The sequence below is a fragment of the Halichondria panicea genome, chromosome 9, assembly GCF_963675165.1.
Source record: "Halichondria panicea chromosome 9, odHalPani1.1, whole genome shotgun sequence".
Lineage (NCBI taxonomy): Eukaryota > Metazoa > Porifera > Demospongiae > Suberitida > Halichondriidae > Halichondria > Halichondria panicea.
In genome coordinates this window covers 4,919,008-4,937,324 of record NC_087385.1, presented here as the reverse complement: position 1 = coordinate 4,937,324, position 18,317 = coordinate 4,919,008, and the positions used below count along the sequence as shown (strand labels likewise).

At 43.1% G+C, this 18,317-nt stretch overlaps 5 protein-coding genes across 7 annotated transcripts; 2 read left to right on the top strand and 3 right to left on the bottom strand.

The window, feature by feature from the left end:
• Positions 1-3: 3 nt before the first annotated feature.
• LOC135341417 (uncharacterized) lies at positions 4-4,276 on the bottom strand. Its single transcript, XM_064537966.1, has 9 exons — positions 3,977-4,276; positions 3,760-3,823; positions 3,371-3,625; positions 3,068-3,327; positions 1,440-2,916; positions 1,234-1,362; positions 963-1,013; positions 408-569; positions 4-174 (listed from the first exon to the last, which is right to left on the bottom strand). The coding sequence occupies exons 1-9, from the start codon at positions 4,171-4,173 to the stop codon at positions 4-6; spliced, it is 2,766 nt and encodes a 921-aa protein (XP_064394036.1). The 5' UTR covers positions 4,174-4,276.
• A 34-nt stretch (positions 4,277-4,310) lies between these two features.
• LOC135341424 (potassium-transporting ATPase subunit beta-like) lies at positions 4,311-5,565 on the top strand. Of its 2 annotated transcripts, none has more exons than XM_064537976.1 (7): positions 4,311-4,469; positions 4,515-4,676; positions 4,733-4,846; positions 4,898-4,983; positions 5,028-5,111; positions 5,171-5,265; positions 5,310-5,565. In XM_064537976.1, exons 1-7 carry the CDS (start codon positions 4,367-4,369, stop codon positions 5,500-5,502), a joined length of 837 nt encoding a protein of 278 aa, XP_064394046.1. In that variant the 5' UTR covers positions 4,311-4,366; the 3' UTR covers positions 5,503-5,565. The 2 variants fall into 2 exon arrangements, with proteins under 2 accessions (XP_064394046.1, XP_064394047.1); XM_064537977.1 differs by having other exon boundaries at positions 4,312-4,469; positions 4,572-4,676.
• LOC135341422 (cytochrome c oxidase assembly protein COX18, mitochondrial-like) lies at positions 5,422-6,833 on the bottom strand. 2 transcript variants are annotated; one of them, XM_064537973.1, is made up of 5 exons: positions 6,554-6,695; positions 6,346-6,483; positions 5,994-6,266; positions 5,838-5,945; positions 5,422-5,763 (listed from the first exon to the last, which is right to left on the bottom strand). In XM_064537973.1, exons 1-5 carry the CDS (start codon positions 6,554-6,556, stop codon positions 5,566-5,568), a joined length of 720 nt encoding a protein of 239 aa, XP_064394043.1. In that variant the 5' UTR covers positions 6,557-6,695; the 3' UTR covers positions 5,422-5,565. The 2 variants fall into 2 exon arrangements, with proteins under 2 accessions (XP_064394043.1, XP_064394041.1); XM_064537971.1 differs by having other exon boundaries at positions 6,346-6,833.
• A 700-nt stretch (positions 6,834-7,533) lies between these two features.
• LOC135341416 (ras-related protein Rac1-like) lies at positions 7,534-11,819 on the bottom strand. The gene is made up of 3 exons (XM_064537965.1): positions 11,585-11,819; positions 8,539-8,658; positions 7,534-8,373 (listed from the first exon to the last, which is right to left on the bottom strand). The coding sequence occupies exons 2-3, from the start codon at positions 8,655-8,657 to the stop codon at positions 7,902-7,904; spliced, it is 591 nt and encodes a 196-aa protein (XP_064394035.1). The 5' UTR covers position 8,658; positions 11,585-11,819; the 3' UTR covers positions 7,534-7,901.
• A 91-nt stretch (positions 11,820-11,910) lies between these two features.
• Positions 11,911-17,806, top strand: LOC135341413 (serine/threonine-protein kinase 26-like). The gene is made up of 12 exons (XM_064537957.1): positions 11,911-12,184; positions 13,328-13,416; positions 13,539-13,689; positions 13,871-13,927; positions 14,371-14,479; positions 14,577-14,734; positions 14,882-15,067; positions 15,272-15,417; positions 16,010-16,733; positions 16,882-16,938; positions 17,050-17,216; positions 17,515-17,806. Exons 1-12 carry the CDS (start codon positions 12,176-12,178, stop codon positions 17,543-17,545), a joined length of 1,884 nt encoding a protein of 627 aa, XP_064394027.1. The 5' UTR covers positions 11,911-12,175; the 3' UTR covers positions 17,546-17,806.
• Positions 17,807-18,317: the final 511 nt, after the last annotated feature.

The window sequence follows — 18,317 nt, the reverse complement described above, 5'->3', positions numbered from 1 at the left end:
TAACTAGTGAGAATTTCCGCTACAAGTGACTGTTTGTGTCGCTGCAATCTTCTCTCTCTTGGTGTGCAGGAGAAGAAGGAGGGAGGGGATGTCTTTAGTGGGCATGTTGGACTTGACAGCTCGTAGCATGCTCTTTAGTTCCTTAGTAGCCGTCGTTAGGGCCTCAGCAGAGTACTAGAGAGAGTGTGGTGCATGGGTGTTTGTGTATAATAAATTGTTAGAGTTGGGTTGACAAATAAACTGAGCGCTTAATTGCTTAATCATCAAATTAGGCAAATTTTCTACATCCTACTGCTGATATCATTCATTGTAAAGTACAATAAGTATGTGGCACACTACAACTTACATGTAGTAACATGACAAACTCACTACGAATAAGTAAGCTATAATATTATTATAGCACTCACAGAGAAAGCCTGTATGTTGGTGTTGATGGCCTTGACCCAGGCATCTCTCTCCTCATTGGACGAGGCAGTCATGTAGAATGTCCTGGAGGCGTGTTGGGGGTTGCTAACAGATACCGTCTGACTACGGAAAGCTTCAGCCACACCATCCTCTTCTAAGAGTGCCTGGAGGGTACATGAGGCTATAGTGTTACACCAAAGAGGATGCTAGTGCCTGGAGGGTACATGAGGCTATAGTGTTACACCAAAGAGGATGCTAGTGCCTGGAGGGTACATGAGGCTATAGTGTTACACCAAAGAGGATGCTAGTGCCTGGAGGGTACATGAGGCTATAGTGTTACACCAAAGAGGATGCTAGTGCCTGGAGGGTACATGAGGCTATAGTGTTACACCAAAGAGGATGCTAGTGCCTGGAGGGTACATGAGGCTATAGTGTTACACCAAAGAGGATGCTAGTGCCTGGAGGGTACATGAGGCTATAGTGTTACACCAAAGAGGATGCTACTATGTGCATGTATGGGCAAGGAAAAGTCCTTTTGTGCATATTTATGTACTCACACTGAGTGAAGCTGCAAAGTTGTTAGGTCTGTGAACTCCCAAGCATCTTAACTGTGTGTGTGGGGGGATAATGTACAATTATATTCATACCCCAAAGTCACTGTAGCATTCTCATAAACAAATAAGGATAATTTAAGCACAATGAAGGCGTTTGTAGTTAGTGTCAAATTTGTACATCAACATCCCATTGTATGGACAGCTACAAAACATTAGTCTCTAGGTAAGCACTCCAAGAAGGCACCACTTTCACAATAGCTTCATGGCTACTCACCACGGACATAATGCCAGGCCCCTTGTCACTGGAAGTGACGACAGCATCGCGCATTCGAGGAGTGCCCTGAGTGATTGCCTTACTCCATCCAGTGGGCAACAGGCGAATCACTCCTTTAGGGTTCGAGTCCTGGGAAAAGTAACAGCATTAGTAAGATAATCTACATGTTTGTAACTTATCATACTTGTGAGGCAGTGTAAACTTACTCCATACTTCTTGAAGTAGTACAGCCACGATCGATTCAAAACAAAGTATCTCTTTTGCCACTTGTCTCCAAACATTCCCTTGCGATGACTCAGCTTAGTCAACCACCCGCTTCGTTGTACGTAGTCACCATCCATCGTCACAGGAGACGGAGGGAGGAGTGTGAGCGTGAGGGGGGAGGGTTGTGAGGGTGTGAGTTGTGTGGCTGTGGAGGGGGGAGGAGTGTTAGCAGTCCCTGCCAATGAGGCACCATTCTTTTGGGGTAAAGGATCAGCAGACACTTCTTGCGTAACAGGTGGTGTGCTCTGTTGTACACTGGTAGATGAAACGTCATTAGTAGTGATTTCATTAGGTGTGTCGCGATTCTCAGTTGGTTTGGCTTGGTCTACTATTTCACCAGTTGGCAGTTCAGTTCCATTAGGTGGGTCTTGCTCTGCGTTGATTGCTGTAGCAGGTTGCTTGCATTCATTGTTTTGAGGATTGTCTGCACAGATTTCTTGTGTGCTGGGTGCGTTTTGATCATCTGTGGGAGGACTAGCATCCTTTTCATTAGATGTCATAACTTGTTGACTGTCTTTAGGCTCCTCTTGGTTACCATCAGGTTGATCAACTTCAGTTGGAGTAGGGTCAATCGGCTGTTCATCAGATTGTTGGCTCAAGAGTGAACTCTCCTCGACAATAACTGGATTAGCGACTGGTGCATGGACAGTAATTCTTTGTGGGAAGCTCACAGAACCCGAGGATCGCTTGAGACGAGGGAGGGTGCTGGTCGTATCCAGGTAATTAACTTCAAATCCTCTCTTGCTGTCTTCAGGGTCGCTACCATCGTCTAACTCAGGTGCAGAGCCAGTGGACTTGGATTTTATTACAGGACTTTTGTGGGGTTTCTTATGAACCACCTCATCAGGCTCCTGTGGACTTGAAGCATGTTCTTGTGCTGCTGGTGGAATCTCTTTAGCCTGGGCATTCTGTTCGACCGGCTTATCATTAGTTGGATCTGACGATTGAACTAGTTTCTCGCTATCAAAGCTTTGGCTGAGATGTTGGACAGGGTGCTCTATGTCCTTACCAGGGTGGGATACTGGTGGAGGTGCTGCATCTGTTTCATCAATGTTTGACTCTTTACGCTCAACCTGCCTGTGTATTTGAACTGAGTAATGAGCTCCAAACGAATTCATCCTTGATTTTTTCTTCTTTTTGCTCCGACGTGTGTCCTCAAGTAACTCATCATCAGAACGTGATTGTTTTTCCTCATCTGATAGATCGATTTCTGCAATAAGAATTGACGTTAAACTTTTCGCTTTTCGTAGGAGCTGTGACTTTTTGGGCGAGCTCTTTGGAGTCTTATCGCTATTCTGATTGTCTGTGTCGTTCTTATCAGAGGTGCTGTTTGAGATGGCAGCTTGAATGGCATCCTCGGGAGGCATGTAGAGGGGGAGACAATTGACAACCATCTGAACACCAGTGGGACCAACAAACCTGTAAAGACAAAACAGCTGATTACACACTTAATTGATTGATACTTGCCAATTAATTAGAGGGTAATGTGATAGCTTAAGAGAGCGTAGCCAAAAACGTTTCCAAACAATGCCTGTGGTTATCGTTAGAATGAAGCCATCGGAAAACTCACAGAATCTCGTCTTCCTGCTGAATGACGATCTGTGTACCATCCTTGAGTACTACCCTGTTCTCAGCTGGCACAGAGGGTTTAGCAGCCATTGTGGCTCCTTGTGGTGATACAGCTGGGCCATTAATACTGGTGGGGGGTAGCGGGCCAGGGGGTCCCCCCTGGGGCAATTGCTGGTAGGGAGGTGGGGACTCGTATGTTTGAGGGGACATGCCTGATGGAGAGTGGGGAGGGGCTGATGGCTGGAATGGTGGCTGATTGGCCTGTAAGGAGATCATAAAATAGCCAAGAAATGTTGTGACTTGCCTCTGCTCCAGTTTGTTCTAACTCTATGTTCCCATTGAGAGTAAATTCAGGCAGTTCCACCTGGATACCAGGAGCCACATGCACCACTGTTGTCCCACCGGTTTCACCGACAGGGATTGTGCTTGTGTGTTGCAAGTTTCTCAGTAGCTGTTGCTGTCTTCGCTGCTCCTCTTCTCTCCGGAGTCGGTCTTGCAAGAGCCTCTGCTGTTGATCTTGTTGCTGTCGGCGAAACGCTTCTTGTTGCCTTTGAAAATGCTGTCAAAGTGTGTGTTTACATTGTGTGGGTTTGTATATGCAAGGCATCAAAAACCTTCTTTGCTGAGAAATCTTCCTAAGGACCATGGATTTATATAACACATCATGGACTGAGTAAGCTACCTTCAATGTACCTGCTGTTGCTGCTGTAAGGCTTGCTGCCGTTTCATATGATCCATTTGAAGGTTCTGCTGGAGCCTGGAAATAAATAGTACAGACCACCATAACTATGAATCAGTACAAATGCTCTAGGTTATAGCTATAAAGCTAGCAGCTAGCCATAGCAAATAAGAAAGACATGGCTACATGATACTGAATGAAGCCATGACTACAAATCAAGCCAGATCATACCTATGCTGGTTTTGGAGTTGCTGTTGGTGAACTCTCTGCTGTTGATGAAACACCTGCTGCTGTTGGGTTCTTTGCTGCTGGTGAAACCTCTGTTGCTGTTGCTGCTGCATATGGAAGTTAGGCCGTGGAGCCGGGGGTATGAATGGTCTCGGTGGAGGGGGTATATAAGGCCTCGGCGGAGGAGGTATATAAGGCATGTTGTGATAGTATCTCTCTTTATGGGCTTGTGTTTTGATAGAACTGAGATGGATTCTTGAGCAATGAGCTAGCGAGCTGTGGGCAGGGCAGCCTTATAAGATTTAGTGGGCGTGCCTCATTACAAGGTGAGTGGGTGTATGGTAAAGTACAGAACAGTCAGAAGTTGCAGCTGCAAAACCACTTCAGTACAGGATGGCTGTCAAAATTAAGATTGCTCATGCTTTGGCAAATATAGGGAGATTCATATTCAACAAGAAGACAAAAGAAGTTCTCGGAAGGACATGGCAAAGTTGGGGTGAGTAATTTATCTAGTGTGCAAAGTTGTTATTGATTTTTGCAGCAAAGTTGACAAGCTTCTTCCTCACACTCTACACTATATTGGGTGGGATCTTTGCAGTGCATTTAGCAGTGTTTGTGGCACTGACACCTACACCAGGATATGATACAACGCCTTGGAACTATGGCCTATATGGATACCCCAACTACCCAAACATTAAGATCGGTATGAAACACCACCAATTAATTTGGTTTCATCACCCAGACTGTATTTCTTTGCAGTTCTGGTCTCCCATCCAAAAATATTCACCTACAGACGCACAGATAATGAATCGGTACTCTCCCAAATAGATAGCCTTTACATTCATCAACACCTTCTCCCAAGTGCCAATGCATGTAAGAAAAAAGTTGTACCACACTAAAGTGGTTAATATAATTATTTCACAGCTGGAGTCAGTAGCGAGTGCTTGGACGAGGCTAGTCAACATGGCTACAATATTGAACGACCATGCATCTTTATTCACGTGCTAAAGGTAATAAAGACTTTGTACATAACACGACTTAAACGTTATAATAGGTGTACAACTGGATTCCAGAGAATTTTATAAACGAAACCATTGATACTATGCTTGTGAGATGCACCTTCACATCTTCAAACCTGGTACGATTCGCTATGAAAAGGTCTAATTACGTATATCTATGCTAATTACACCCATTTAGGACCTCAACGTTACTTCAACCATGGGCGGAATACCATTGAACATCCCCAACGAAGGCTCCAGGAGTTTCCCATTCAAAGGACAGAGTGACTATAAGTAAGCACACTACTGGCATTAACAGATTTTACCTACAACTACAGAATACCATTAATGGCCATCCAACTGAACTTCACGGGAGGTGTACCAAGCCAGACTCCCTCTGCAGCGTACCAAGGCACTGTAACGTGTTCTGTGGACCTGGAAGGCATGGGACTCTCTGTACCTACCGCAGAAATCCTCTCAAGGCATTACGATATACCAGAGGACAGCACCACTAAAATAATGTTTGTTTAAGTTGTTAGGCTATTCACAAACAATACACAGTGCATTGCATTATGATTATTATGAAACCACAAACTACTGCTTTTTACTATGCTGTAAGAGAATAAATTTCCTAGCCTTGTCTCTAAGGATAACTAATAGGTCTCTATAGGGGGTCCTACTTTCACTGGGGGTCTTTGGTATTCTCAATACTCGTCTCACTTGAGGATACTTGAACAGGAGATTCTGGGACAGGCCGTACGTACTCGACAGGGACCAGTAGAGCACCATTGCCTGTAATCGTGACAGACAGCATAAGTTTGAGAGATAACTAGTGCATACGCGTAATGTGGGTGTGATAAACTTACGGTGGGCATTTGTGCGGAGACGTAGCCCATTCCAAATGTGAGTACACGGAAGGTGTTTGTCATGACCCTCTGTAGTCTGGTGGGAGCTTGTCGTCTGAGCGAGTGGAGCTACACAAAAGATATAAATGTTCCTCTAAAAGTTGAGAGAAAGAATACCTCAATGTTTAAGAAGTTGGTGATCACCAGTAGACAGGGTAGGATGTAATAAGGATCTATGAGTGTGAGGTCTTTGAACCATAGAGTTCCTTCAGTGGCCAGAGATGCTGTGCTGTCAGGATAGAGAGGGGTCATCCCAGGGTAGACACCAGACATGTTACGAATGGCAAAGGATATCACTATCCATAATGGAATCTGTACCCATGGCAAGATGGCAACCTTATATGGATTACAGCCTTCAGATGATAGCAACTCTCGAGTAACTTTTTTCACCTGCAACAATAACCAGAAATTACCAATAACCCCTTCCTCCAAAACGATATTGTACTATACGTGTTCCACATACACCCACCTCTTTCATCAGTATCTTATTTGCTTCCTCCACTGGTAGATTGGCTCGTCTACACTTAACAATCACGTTATGTTTCACAGACTCTTGGTACTCCTGTATGGTAGGTTTAAGCAATTCCATCTTGGCAATGACCTTGCTCTGGTGGAGGGCAAGGGGGAGGGTCACAATTGTTCGCAGTGTAAACGTTGTCAATGCTATAACGGCCCACCATGGCAAATGAATGAAGTCGTGCACTCCATGTAAGACTTTCTCAGTACTGTGAATGATCATATGGGGAGACCATGCTGATGCAGTAGAGTCGGAAACTGATCTCTTGTGTATAGTTCCTGAGCTGGAGAGAGTCAGCCTTAAATGTTTAGTGGAGCATCTGAATACTGAGTATGGAGTGGCAAAGGAGGAGATATGAGTGGAGACTCTAGACCTAGTCACAGAAGCAAGCAAATAGCTCATAACTACGATTTGACCATGTGGTGTTTCGGGAAATCCCTTGCTGTAAAGTTGCTATTGATTTACAACTAAGGAATTCCCCGTTCATTGTGATCAACAAAACCCGTGAAAAAGTCATTCATTCTCTGGTAAAATTATTTGAAAATGGCTACTAGTTGGCTAAACCAGAAGAAACCAGATATAAGAAACTATATTCCAGTCTATGGCAAAGTTCTGAAGCCACAAAGAACTCCTGGGATCAGTCCAGAAAAGCAGCTGAGGCCCCTCAAACCTGTGCTCAAACAATCATCTATCACTGACTTTAATATGAAACAAACTCTTAGAGAACCTCAAACAGAAGCAAGCAACAAAGCACCAGCATTTGCTTTCAGTAAAGGTGTTAGGAGGAAAATGAGAGCAGTGGAATGCCAAGATCCAATCGAGAACGAGAATAAAGAGAACTGGACCGAACCTGACACAACTCTCGACTTTCTAAATGAGTTAGGATCTAGGCTACCGATAAAGAAGAGGCAAAGAACCCATGTTGTGAACGAGGAATCAATTAAGAGGAGCAATCCACCAGGAACACAAATGGACTGTAATTATTCTAATGCTAAACCCCCCAAATACTCTCCCATGGCACTACCTAGTGAAAAGTCTCATTTGGACACTCTAAACTACTCTGTTGATAGCAGTGATCAGTTTATAGATACCAATGAACTTTTAGCCGATTTATCTAATTGTGAAAACATGATTGTGTAATTGGCTGTCTCAATATTTTATTTCACAAACGTTCACCTGAAAATGGTTTTTCGACACAAAATAATCATTGCATACAAATAAGCTATTATAGACAATAAAGTTTGGTTGAAGCAATTAACATGAAATATATTGTGTGGTGTCCAGTACAAACCAGAATGATATATGCAGCACACATACATTAGCTTCTACTTCAAAAGACAGTGCATCACAAATAGAGACAACTTATTTAAAAAATGAAAACACATTTTGTATAATGTTCACATGCTCAAGAATTGGTTCTAAACAAGTGTCCTGATTATTCAGAACAAACTATATATAGTGTATGTATGCGTAAAAGAATACTATTACAATTGAATTTTACTTGTCTATCACAGCAAGTTGCACCCTGACTTTTTCTTCACCTGTGTTGCAGGGAATAAGACCACTTTAATCGCCTCATCGAATATGTCTTTCAGTCCAGCTTGAGTAAGTGCAGAACATTCTTTGTACACTATGGCTTGAATCTTTTTCTTCATAGCATCGCCCTGTGAATTTGAGATCGGTGCTTGCTTGCGAGACTTCAATCTATCCAACTCTCCGGGATTGTCACGAAGATCCAGTTTTGTCCCCACCAGGATCTTGGGAACACCAGGTGCATGATGACTAATCTCAGGGGCCCATTTGTCAGCAACGTTTGAAAACGAGTTGGGATTGACTAGAGAGAAGCAAATTAGAAAGACGTCCGTGTCTGGATACGAGAGTGGGCGGAGTCTGTCGTAATCGTCTTGTCCAGCTGTGTCCCATAACCCGAGGCTGATTGGCCGACCATCTACAAACACATTTGCTGTGTAGTTGTCAAAACTGCAGTGAGAGAATGGATCAATAATCAACACAATGTATGACAGTAATACTATCATATCCATATGTGGATGACACAATCCTAGCGTATAATAGGTGATTGCATGAACAAAATGACAATGGCTATATATATAACAGGATGGTGAAGCACACAAAGAGTGCACTTACATGGTTGGTACATACTCTCCAGGGAAGGAGTTGGTTGTGTAAGAGATGAGCATACATGTTTTACCCACAGACCCATCTCCAACCACCACACACTTTATATCTCTTTCTGTCTTTGCCATCCTACAGGGTCAGAAATAAAACACATTACACAAATGTCCTCCAATACACATACAGCCCATCTTAGCAGGATGTGTCATAATTATAATAATTATTATGGCTCTAGCATTGAATAGCCGCCACCTATCTAGGTGGATCAAGGGCTTATAAAGAGCAAACTCACTGTTATCTACCCAATGTATTCATCATACTTTATATCAGAGAATTCAGTATGTGCAAAAGTCAAGCATTCCGCCCACGTGGAATGTCTAAAAATAGTAACAGATGAAGTTTGAGAATAGCGAGTTGCATGTCCTCTATAAGCCCTTGCAGGAGTGCATGAATACACTCATGGCCTTTGGTGGTATCACTCAACCAAGGTACAAGAAAGTGTAATTGTCACCTCACAAGATGAGCTAATACTGAACAGCTATGGGTACAAATACCTACAGTTTATGTTGTCATTGCCTACTTTTGATGCTGGTTACAAAACCAAACAGTTCACACACATCACAACATAAGCAGACTAACATTAAACAGAATGTTTGAAGTTAAAATGGATACAACCAGAACTCCTGATGCAACATATACATACACAGTTACAATTATAGAGAACCAACCACACACACACACACACACACACACACACACACACACACACACACACACACACACACACACACACACACACACACACACACACACACACACACACACACACACACACACACACACACACACACACACACACACACACACACACACACACACACACACACACACACACACACACACACACACACACACACACACACACACACACACACACACACACACACACACACACACACACACACACACACACACACACACACACACACACACACACACACACACACACACACACACACACACACACACACACACACACACACACACACACACACACACACACACACACACACACACACACACACACACACACACACACACACACACACACACACACACACACACACACACACACACACACACACACACACACACACACACACACACACACACACACACACACACACACACAGTACCTTTAACAGTACAGTACTCAGATATCGATGTACAGTCAAGAGACTACCTTAGCTACCAGTCACCCTTAGGGAACTAATGATACTGTATATGCTATAAAGCAAAGCAGTTGGATACATATGCATAGGAGGTTCCAAGGTTCATGCTAGCACCCACACTCAGAAAGTAGCCCTTAGTGACCTAGGCAACACAATAGACATACTCTGGACACTATGACAGGGGGTGTATTGAATAACACATGAGCCTGTTATGGCGCCTGTTATGGCTACCTTTACAGTGGAGTATCCTTATGGGAGCTAGGGTCCTGGGTAGCTGGAGGCCAGTCGGCATAGGTATGCAGGGAATGTGTATTCAAAGGTGATTATTCCCTTTAGTAAAACACAGTGAATGAAAGTCAAGGTGTGGTGATCGAAAACACATAAACAACAACAGAGCTCTGCACGTACATATATTGTAATGATGCAGTAAAACTACTCTGCAATTATAATTATGTACGAGAAAAAACGCTAGCATCATTGTTGATTTCTCTGCTTCCAAACGACTTCCTATTGTGTTCTATAAATAGTATCAATTGTTACTATTTTAAGAACAGATAACTCCACCCCATTAAAGACTTTGCAGTCAATGATCTAGAGTCGTATAACACTGAATATTGACCCTAATGGACTAAAGACAGGCACTGCTTAAAATGGAGTGCTAGAAAGTGATAACAATGAAGGAAAGGCTTCTTTTTGGACGAATGATTAGGCTAACTAACACACACACACAACACACACACAGGCACACACACACACAGGCACACACACACAGGCACACACACACAGGCACACACACACACACACACACACACACACACACACACACACACACACACACACACACACACACACACACAGGCACAAACACACAGGCACAAACATACATACGTACACAGTCACATTGAAATCACACCAACAATAAAATTCATCTAAACGTGGAAAATAAACCACAAAGAGGATGAATACACTCACAGTCAAATGAGCTCAGACTTTAAGGCTTTCCATCTGGACCCTAAAAGTGAGGTCAATAAAACCAGAAGACCACTAACACATTTTGACTCACCCAATTCTCTAGGTTAACATTACTCAACAAAATGTATTGAACTGTGGTAAGCCCTGGTATAAATAAAGTGCTACACAATTTACAGCTACAAGGCTCTTTAAGGTTCGTGAATACATACACCCACTAACACAAAGATACTACACCACATCGTATCATTCATTCAATACATAATAGAATCACATTGAAGGCATGAACGGAATCATAGTTAGGGCTGAATTTCGATGCACTTGCACTAAACAAGTTGGAAATTTACTTTCAGGAGATATGATTGCAACAACAAGGGTTGCTAGGATCGCTAACGCACTTCAACACACCTAGCGTACCTAGTAACAGGGCAAGGCATTACAGGGACTGATATACTGGGACGTTTTATCAATAAACACGAGTAAACCACTTCAGATATAAACACAGGACACAGCACAGATAAAGAGTTAAATACTAGGAATCTTCTGATACAGTTTACAATGTAACTACTGTGTGGCAAAGGTGACCAGTAATTCAATATGCTCTGTAATGACATAAAAGCAACCTCAATTTGAGTAATCTCACAAAGTTGGCTACGAGACGAACAAGGTTAAACACAGATTAGTGCCTAAACGGCTCATTGCATACATGTACATGTAGGGTCAACTATTAAACTCCTTCATTCAATATGCATGTGGTTGACGTGTATATATAGATCAAACATAAGGACCCATGTGTGTCCATGTATCTAGGTGCATCTGTCATACGGGTAGGTAAGGTAGCTTTGGGTTCAACTCACCTAACAAATAAATAAAGATCCTCTCCACTGTGTAGATGATGATATTGTGTCCAGGTAAGTCTATTTGAAGATAACGTCTAGGGCGATCTATTACTTCTAGATTGTAGATCACAGTACTGATCTCTTAGCTAGCCTAAACTGGACCTGTTTTATAGAATCACTGAAGACGCGACGGCAGTTGAGAGACACTTGCATGAGAGCTAGCTGTGCAAATATTGATTACGCTTGGACCCACCCTTATCGGGTCACATCCGTCATGTGCTTTTAGATGATGTCACTGTTATGAACGTGACTTGGAACATTGGGGTGATGAGCAACACACCCTTTTCTGTCCTATTAAAAGTGGGCGTGTACAGAGTCAATGATCAAGTAGCCAAACTTCCGTGCCTTGCAAGCGCAGCTTAGCTGTTTTCTTTGGTTCAAATACTGAAAGAGGAGCTTCAGGACTCCCTGATTTCTCTGTGAAGCAACTGTGAAGACTGCTGTATTGAAATCTGTGTGATTTAGGTTGATCTGAGTTGTTAAGAACTGTACAAGCTGTACATATAAAGTAGTGACCACCTCACTGAAAGCTTTTGTTAGAAGACTGCCATGATGATGGTGAGTGGTGTGTAGGATTGATACAATGCTCTGGCTGAGTAGCAAGTGTGGTGAGAATGGTGTACATATAAATGAGCACTCCAGAGTTGATATTTAGGTACGCACGTACGTATGTATAAAGGTAGGTCAAGGGCCACAACACTCGGGGGTCGTAGATGTGTGAGCTGAGTAGGTGGGGGGTCAAGGGCAAGCACTCACAACATTCGGGGGTTGTAGATGTGTGAGCTGAGTATGTGACGTTTGGATGTTGGGCATACTATACACGGTATGCGTTGTTGTACGTGTATTGTAGACTACAAAGTATGAAACTGTAGATCTACTTTGGCATATTGTTGGAGCATTGTAGTCACTAGTCATACACTGTTTTTAGCAGTAATGTATAATTATATGAAACTAAAGCATACTCCCCCAATGTGGTCGAAATTATGCCGAAATTTTCTATGTACATGTGTACGTACAGAAATTATTGAACACATAAACACAGCTGGTCTATACGTTAATTTGTATATGGTGAGAAATTGGTACCCAATAAATAAAAAGTGTTTATTTAGAAATGTTTAGCATCGATATCTGTCCTCTGTGCGAGACAATACTAGTTCTCCTATTTCTAAGTGCACTGTTGCGATGCTTCCCTGCTCACCTGATACACATACCAGTGCTCCACTTAAGTATGTGTGGTTAGTGTTACCTCGATGTTAGAAATGATTCACAATAAGAGATTGGCGTATCCTGTTGTGTGATACCATTGTGTGCTTGTATACCCCCACCACATCAAACACACCGTTATTATAGTGGGTGAACTGCACTGTTAGTTACTGTTAGTTACTGTACCCTCTCTGACATAGTCTCCCTGCCAAGGACTGTATATTTGCTGCCTAGCTTGAATTCCGCATGTGAGCTGCCAAACAATCTATAAAGTAATTTGCCTAATGTGGGTTAATTTCGGTGTGTCTCTTGAACCGGCTTGATTGATTGAGCTGTTTGTAGCCAATTAGCTGATGGATTCAGTTGGTGGTAATACAAATTATGAACTGGGGAAGCTCTTGAATGGGGGGCTAGCTTTGTGTACAGTAACCTATGAATAATGTCTTGAGGAAATGAGGATGCTCTTTTGAATAACACACATACACACATTCCTCCCAGCCCATGGCAAGTCAAGAATGTGACCCTGAGGTTCTATTTACTCGTCAAGAGAAGATAGGAAAGGGATCTTTTGGTGAAGTCTTTAAAGGGTAAGTTCCGATATCCGTAGATTACCAGACATGATCAACGGCCTTCTAAGTGCGTGCTTCCTGACAAGACTCGTGTGTTAGTTATTTGTTGTGTCAATAAGACTGACTCTCGTATCGTGTAGGATTGACAATCGCTCTGGGAAAGTGATTGCCATGAAGATCATTGACCTGGAGGAAGCAGAAGACGAAATAGAAGATATCCAACAGGAGATCTACATGCTCTCTCAGTGCGACTCACCTCATGTGACCAGATATTTTGGCTCCTATCTCAAGGTAGAGGTGCCCTACGTTGTACTGCCATTTTCACTAAGCACTAAGCTATATAGTACAATGTTTATACGTACCCACTGAATGTCTGATTTGTCAACAGATGTCTCCATTAAATACACATGGTGTGTGGTAGTTTTAATTACTGTAATCTTGACTCTTGACACACTCACATACACATACACAGGGTACGAAGCTATGGATCATCATGGAGTATGTGGGTGGAGGCTCTGCTCTGGACTTGGTATGTATTGTACAGTATTATAGTTACAGGACTATTATATTAGTCCCCTTTCGTATACCGTATAGCTGGTATATTTAGCTTTTGCGTTTTTGCTAATTAATAAGCACATACCACGAATATTAATATACGCAGCATGCATATGCCAAAAAGCTGTAGTCCATGAGAAAATTAAACCCGCTAAATCCTTTCTAATGGTATTTCAGCGAAAGTTTATACCCTCGAAATATACCCACTATATTGTATATAGTACATGCAGTAATTAATTCCTCGTCCATACCTACATGTACAGTTTGGTAATAGTATCCTGCATGACTACAGATGCTACTCTAGACTTACCACATCCAAAAACTTAGCCATTTCTTCCTCAGGCTTTTCAGATTCTTCCTATCTCCTTATGATTTCCTATAATTATCGAGATCATAATTATTGTATTCCCCCTGTAGATGAAGGCTGGTAACGTCAGTGAGCCATACATAGCCACCATGCTGAGGGAGATACTCAAGGGCCTCGACTACCTGCACAGCGAAGGGAAACTGCACAGAGACATCAAAGGTAATTGTCACCTGCTTTGGTGCCAACTCATAATGTGCTAACATTATGTACATGTCTGTGCATGTGAACACTGAACTTGATACTGCCATTTCTGTAGCTGCAAATGTACTCCTCTCTGAGAATGGAAGCGTGAAGCTGGCTGACTTCGGAGTGGCTGGTCAGCTGACAGAGTCACTCAACAAGCGAAAAACATTTGTAGGCACACCTTTCTGGATGGCCCCTGAGGTCATCACACAGACTGCTTATGACACAAAGGTATGTTCAACCCCACTTCAAAACAAACACCAAAATAGTGGTGAAAAAACCAAACGCTTTACACAAAATGCCTGTATGTATTGCATGTGTGCTTCGCTATACACAGACATGTACACTAACACTGCATGCACTTTATCCCCCATACAGGCGGACATTTGGTCTCTGGGTATCACAGCCATTGAGCTGGCTCAAGGGGAACCCCCTCACGCAGACCTCCACCCAATGAGAGTACTCTTCTTAATCCCCAAGAGCAACCCACCAGATCTTCAAGGAAGCTACTCCAAGGCCTTCAAAGAGTTTGTGGCCCTCTGTCTCAACAAAGACCCCAAAGATGTGAGTGTACACTTGACCAACACAGTACATACATTTGTACCTACATTTTTATTGCCCGTAGCTTGAGTGTAGAAAATGCAATGAAAGATGCGTTCTGTAGCTATTAGAGTTGTATAGCCTGTTTTTCTCCTTTATTTTCACGCATGTCCTGTTGTACTGTGTATTGTGAGTACAAATATACACACACTGTACTCCTCCCTACAGAGACCAAACTCTAGAGAGCTACTGAAGCACCGGTTCATCAAAAATGCGAAGAAAACCTCGTCTCTCCAGGACCTTATAGAGAGACACCGAAGATGGAAGGCCAACGGCGGGGACAGTGGGGACGAGATTTCAGACAATGACAGCAGGTGAGTGTATTGTTAGAGTAGAGCAGCTTTTTGCTGCTGTGCATGTGTATGTGTATACAGCATGTACACACACACACACACACACACACACACACACACACACACACACACACACACACACACACACACACACACACACACACACACACACACACACACACACACACACACACACACACACACACACACACACACACACACACACACACACACACACACACACACACACACACACACACACACACACACACACACACACACACACACACACACACACACACACACACACACACACACACACACACACACACACACACACACACACACACACACACACACACACACACACACACACACACACACACACACACACACACACACACACACACACACACACACACACACACACACACACACACACACACACACACACACACACACACACACACACACACACACACACACTAGTAGAGCCCCCCTTTAAGCACTCCCTTTTGATGTTTGTCAGTACAATGTACATTCAGACTTAGTTGTATTTTTCACTCTGAGTCAAGTCATGCACACTGTAACCAACGGATACTCAATTCCACAGGGGAAGTCAGTCAAGCACAGAAGATATGCAGTGGAACTTTGAGACAACCAAGGAGACAAAGCCAATTGTTAGGTCAAGCCTCAAAAATATAGTGGGAAATGGCAGCTCTGAGGAACCCCAGGTCAATCATGTCACCGAACCACCCCCCATTGCCACAGCACCCATGGAGGTCGAACGACTAGCAAACGTTGAGACAAAATTGGACGACACGCCAAGAGTACCTTTTCCGCCAACACGATTGTCAAACGGCCACACAGAGGAGTTGGAGTCAACTGAGGTACCCCCTCCTCCAGCATCGAAGGAGTCAACTGAGGTACCCCCTCCTCCAGCATCGAAAGAGTCAACTGAGGTATCCCCTCCTCCGGTATTGCAAGAGCCATCTCGTGAACCTACAGTGGATAAAATGGAGGTGGAGTCTCAGAGCGAGAGTGAAGACGAAGATGACAGTGTCATAACCGATACAATAGAAAGCCGAGAAGTGACGGCTAAGGAGGGCGGAGCAAGACACATGAGTGCGATGTCCGTATCAGAGGAGACTCGAGCACTCGACGAGGCACTGTCCAGGAACTCTGTCATGAGTATGGAGGACTCCACAACGGAACTGCCGAGAGAGGAGGGGACAGAGAGAGAAGACCCCGCCCTGTATGAGCACGTGGGAGGTAGCAGCAGCAGTGAGGAGGATGTCCAGCTTATGAAGACGGCACCTGAGGCCACTCAGTCACTGGTGAGTCTGTATGACTGCTCTGTTAGCAGTACATGTATGTACAATGTACGTGTAAAGCCCAAGTGGTAATGAAGCAGTTGTATGTTCTGTACGTACATGTACTAATGAGTGGTACCATAATTTGATTAATTATCCTCTTTACTTGTAGGTGTCTAATAACAGATCAGGAAGAGTGAATTCTGTCATCCAACCAATCCTTGATCGAGTGAGTACTATTATAGTAACAGTGCCATGCTTATGAAACTGTTTGCTTTACTCAGTTCTCCCATATGTTACTTGTGTAGCTTGATCATTTTAACTGTTGTTTGTTCCACAGTTTAAAATCAAGTTGTTGTCCGATGAAGATGGGGAATCTCCCTCTGCCACACCCCCAGACACGACAACCATAGACGAGCTGAAGAGAGCGTTTGAGCTTGTGGAAGTATCCAGTCCGGGGATCAGCGACCATCTCCTCACTCGTATCTACGTTTATCTGCAACACAGGTATGTAAAGTGTTTGTGTGTTGTGTGCGTGTACTAAAATAGTTAGTGAGTCCTCTCTTCGCTTTTTGTCCTTAGGCATAGCTGTGTACGTGGCATTGTACAACTGTAGGCTAGCTTGTGATGCACTGTACCTATTAGGGCTTACTTTCTCTGCTAGCCAGTTAGCATTGCTCTAGTCATTCTGCTATGTATACTTCCATCACTGACCATTCTTTCACACACACACACACACACACACACACACACACACACACACACACACACACACACACACACACACACACACACACACACACAGCGCAACTGCATCTCTTCCGTCTCAACACTAGAGAAACTTTTAAGCAATCTTTCAGAAGGACTAGTAAGAGATTGTCACTGTTTATTGTTTTCTTGTGGTTGTGTGTACGTTTTTGGTTTCTGTAACACTGACAGAGCAGTGCAATCCGGCATTATACTAGAGCCCCAATGGCACCCTATTTCTAACACATCACTGAAATAGTATGTAGAATATCTCTTGCACTTTTCAATACACTGTTCATGTTGTATGTTGCAACTGTCTTGTAATGTGTAATAATTATGTCAATACTTGGTTGAGTCAATTGTGAAGCCTGTACATAACATAACAGTCGTGACAAAACTAGTACCATAATGTATATAGGGGTATGCAATTAGACATGTACATAATGCCTACGTTTGCTACCTATCTAAGTAACAAGGAGACTGACTATATATATATACAGTGAGTTGATAGATTTACACTATATACAGCTATACTATAATTACCAAGAGTACATGTATACTGGGAAAAAAAGAAGCCGCATGAATACAGCATGCCGATGGTTAACTTTAGTTGCTTTTAATTCTTTTTTTCCAGCATGGTCTTTTCCGTTTTCTGCACATGACGCATAACCTTTCATCGTGACGACCTCCATCATTTCTAAGCGTATCTGTGCTGGGAAGAGTTTCTTTTTTGATTAAACCATTTCTGATTTTGAACGATTGTACAGCATACTTAGCCATTTTCTTGATAGCTTCCTCTGTAAATTCAGGTTTAGGCCTATCTTTAAAGTAATCCTTCTTACATCCTTGAAAAAATCGATA

What these genes read in the sequence shown, in the direction of transcription:
- LOC135341417 (XM_064537966.1), bottom strand. Translation starts at nt 4,173, where the DNA reads ATGCCTTATATACCTCCTCCGCCGAGGCCTTATATACCCCCTCCACCG. An exon ending in TAGAACAAACTGGAGCAGAG is followed by an intron (nt 3,328 to 3,370) that starts GCAAGTCACAAC and finishes ATCTCCTTACAG; the next exon opens with GCCAATCAGCCACCATTCCA. An exon ending in ACTACTTCAAGAAGTATGGA is followed by an intron (nt 1,363 to 1,439) that starts GTAAGTTTACAC and finishes TACTTTTCCCAG; the next exon opens with GACTCGAACCCTAAAGGAGT.
- LOC135341424 (XM_064537976.1), top strand. Translation starts at nt 4,367, where the DNA reads ATGGCTGTCAAAATTAAGATTGCTCATGCTTTGGCAAATATAGGGAGA. An exon ending in AAGGACATGGCAAAGTTGGG is followed by an intron (nt 4,470 to 4,514) that starts GTGAGTAATTTA and finishes TGATTTTTGCAG; the next exon opens with CAAAGTTGACAAGCTTCTTC. An exon ending in TCTTTATTCACGTGCTAAAG is followed by an intron (nt 4,984 to 5,027) that starts GTAATAAAGACT and finishes ACGTTATAATAG; the next exon opens with GTGTACAACTGGATTCCAGA.
- LOC135341422 (XM_064537971.1), bottom strand. Translation starts at nt 6,795, where the DNA reads ATGAGCTATTTGCTTGCTTCTGTGACTAGGTCTAGAGTCTCCACTCAT. An exon ending in ATAAGATACTGATGAAAGAG is followed by an intron (nt 6,267 to 6,345) that starts GTGGGTGTATGT and finishes TTATTGTTGCAG; the next exon opens with GTGAAAAAAGTTACTCGAGA. An exon ending in TCTCCGCACAAATGCCCACC is followed by an intron (nt 5,764 to 5,837) that starts GTAAGTTTATCA and finishes TCACGATTACAG; the next exon opens with GCAATGGTGCTCTACTGGTC.
- LOC135341416 (XM_064537965.1), bottom strand. Translation starts at nt 8,657, where the DNA reads ATGGCAAAGACAGAAAGAGATATAAAGTGTGTGGTGGTTGGAGATGGG. An exon ending in GGAGAGTATGTACCAACCAT is followed by an intron (nt 8,374 to 8,538) that starts GTAAGTGCACTC and finishes CTCTCACTGCAG; the next exon opens with TTTTGACAACTACACAGCAA.
- LOC135341413 (XM_064537957.1), top strand. An exon ending in ACTGCACAGAGACATCAAAG is followed by an intron (nt 14,480 to 14,576) that starts GTAATTGTCACC and finishes CCATTTCTGTAG; the next exon opens with CTGCAAATGTACTCCTCTCT. An exon ending in ATTTCAGACAATGACAGCAG is followed by an intron (nt 15,418 to 16,009) that starts GTGAGTGTATTG and finishes TCAATTCCACAG; the next exon opens with GGGAAGTCAGTCAAGCACAG.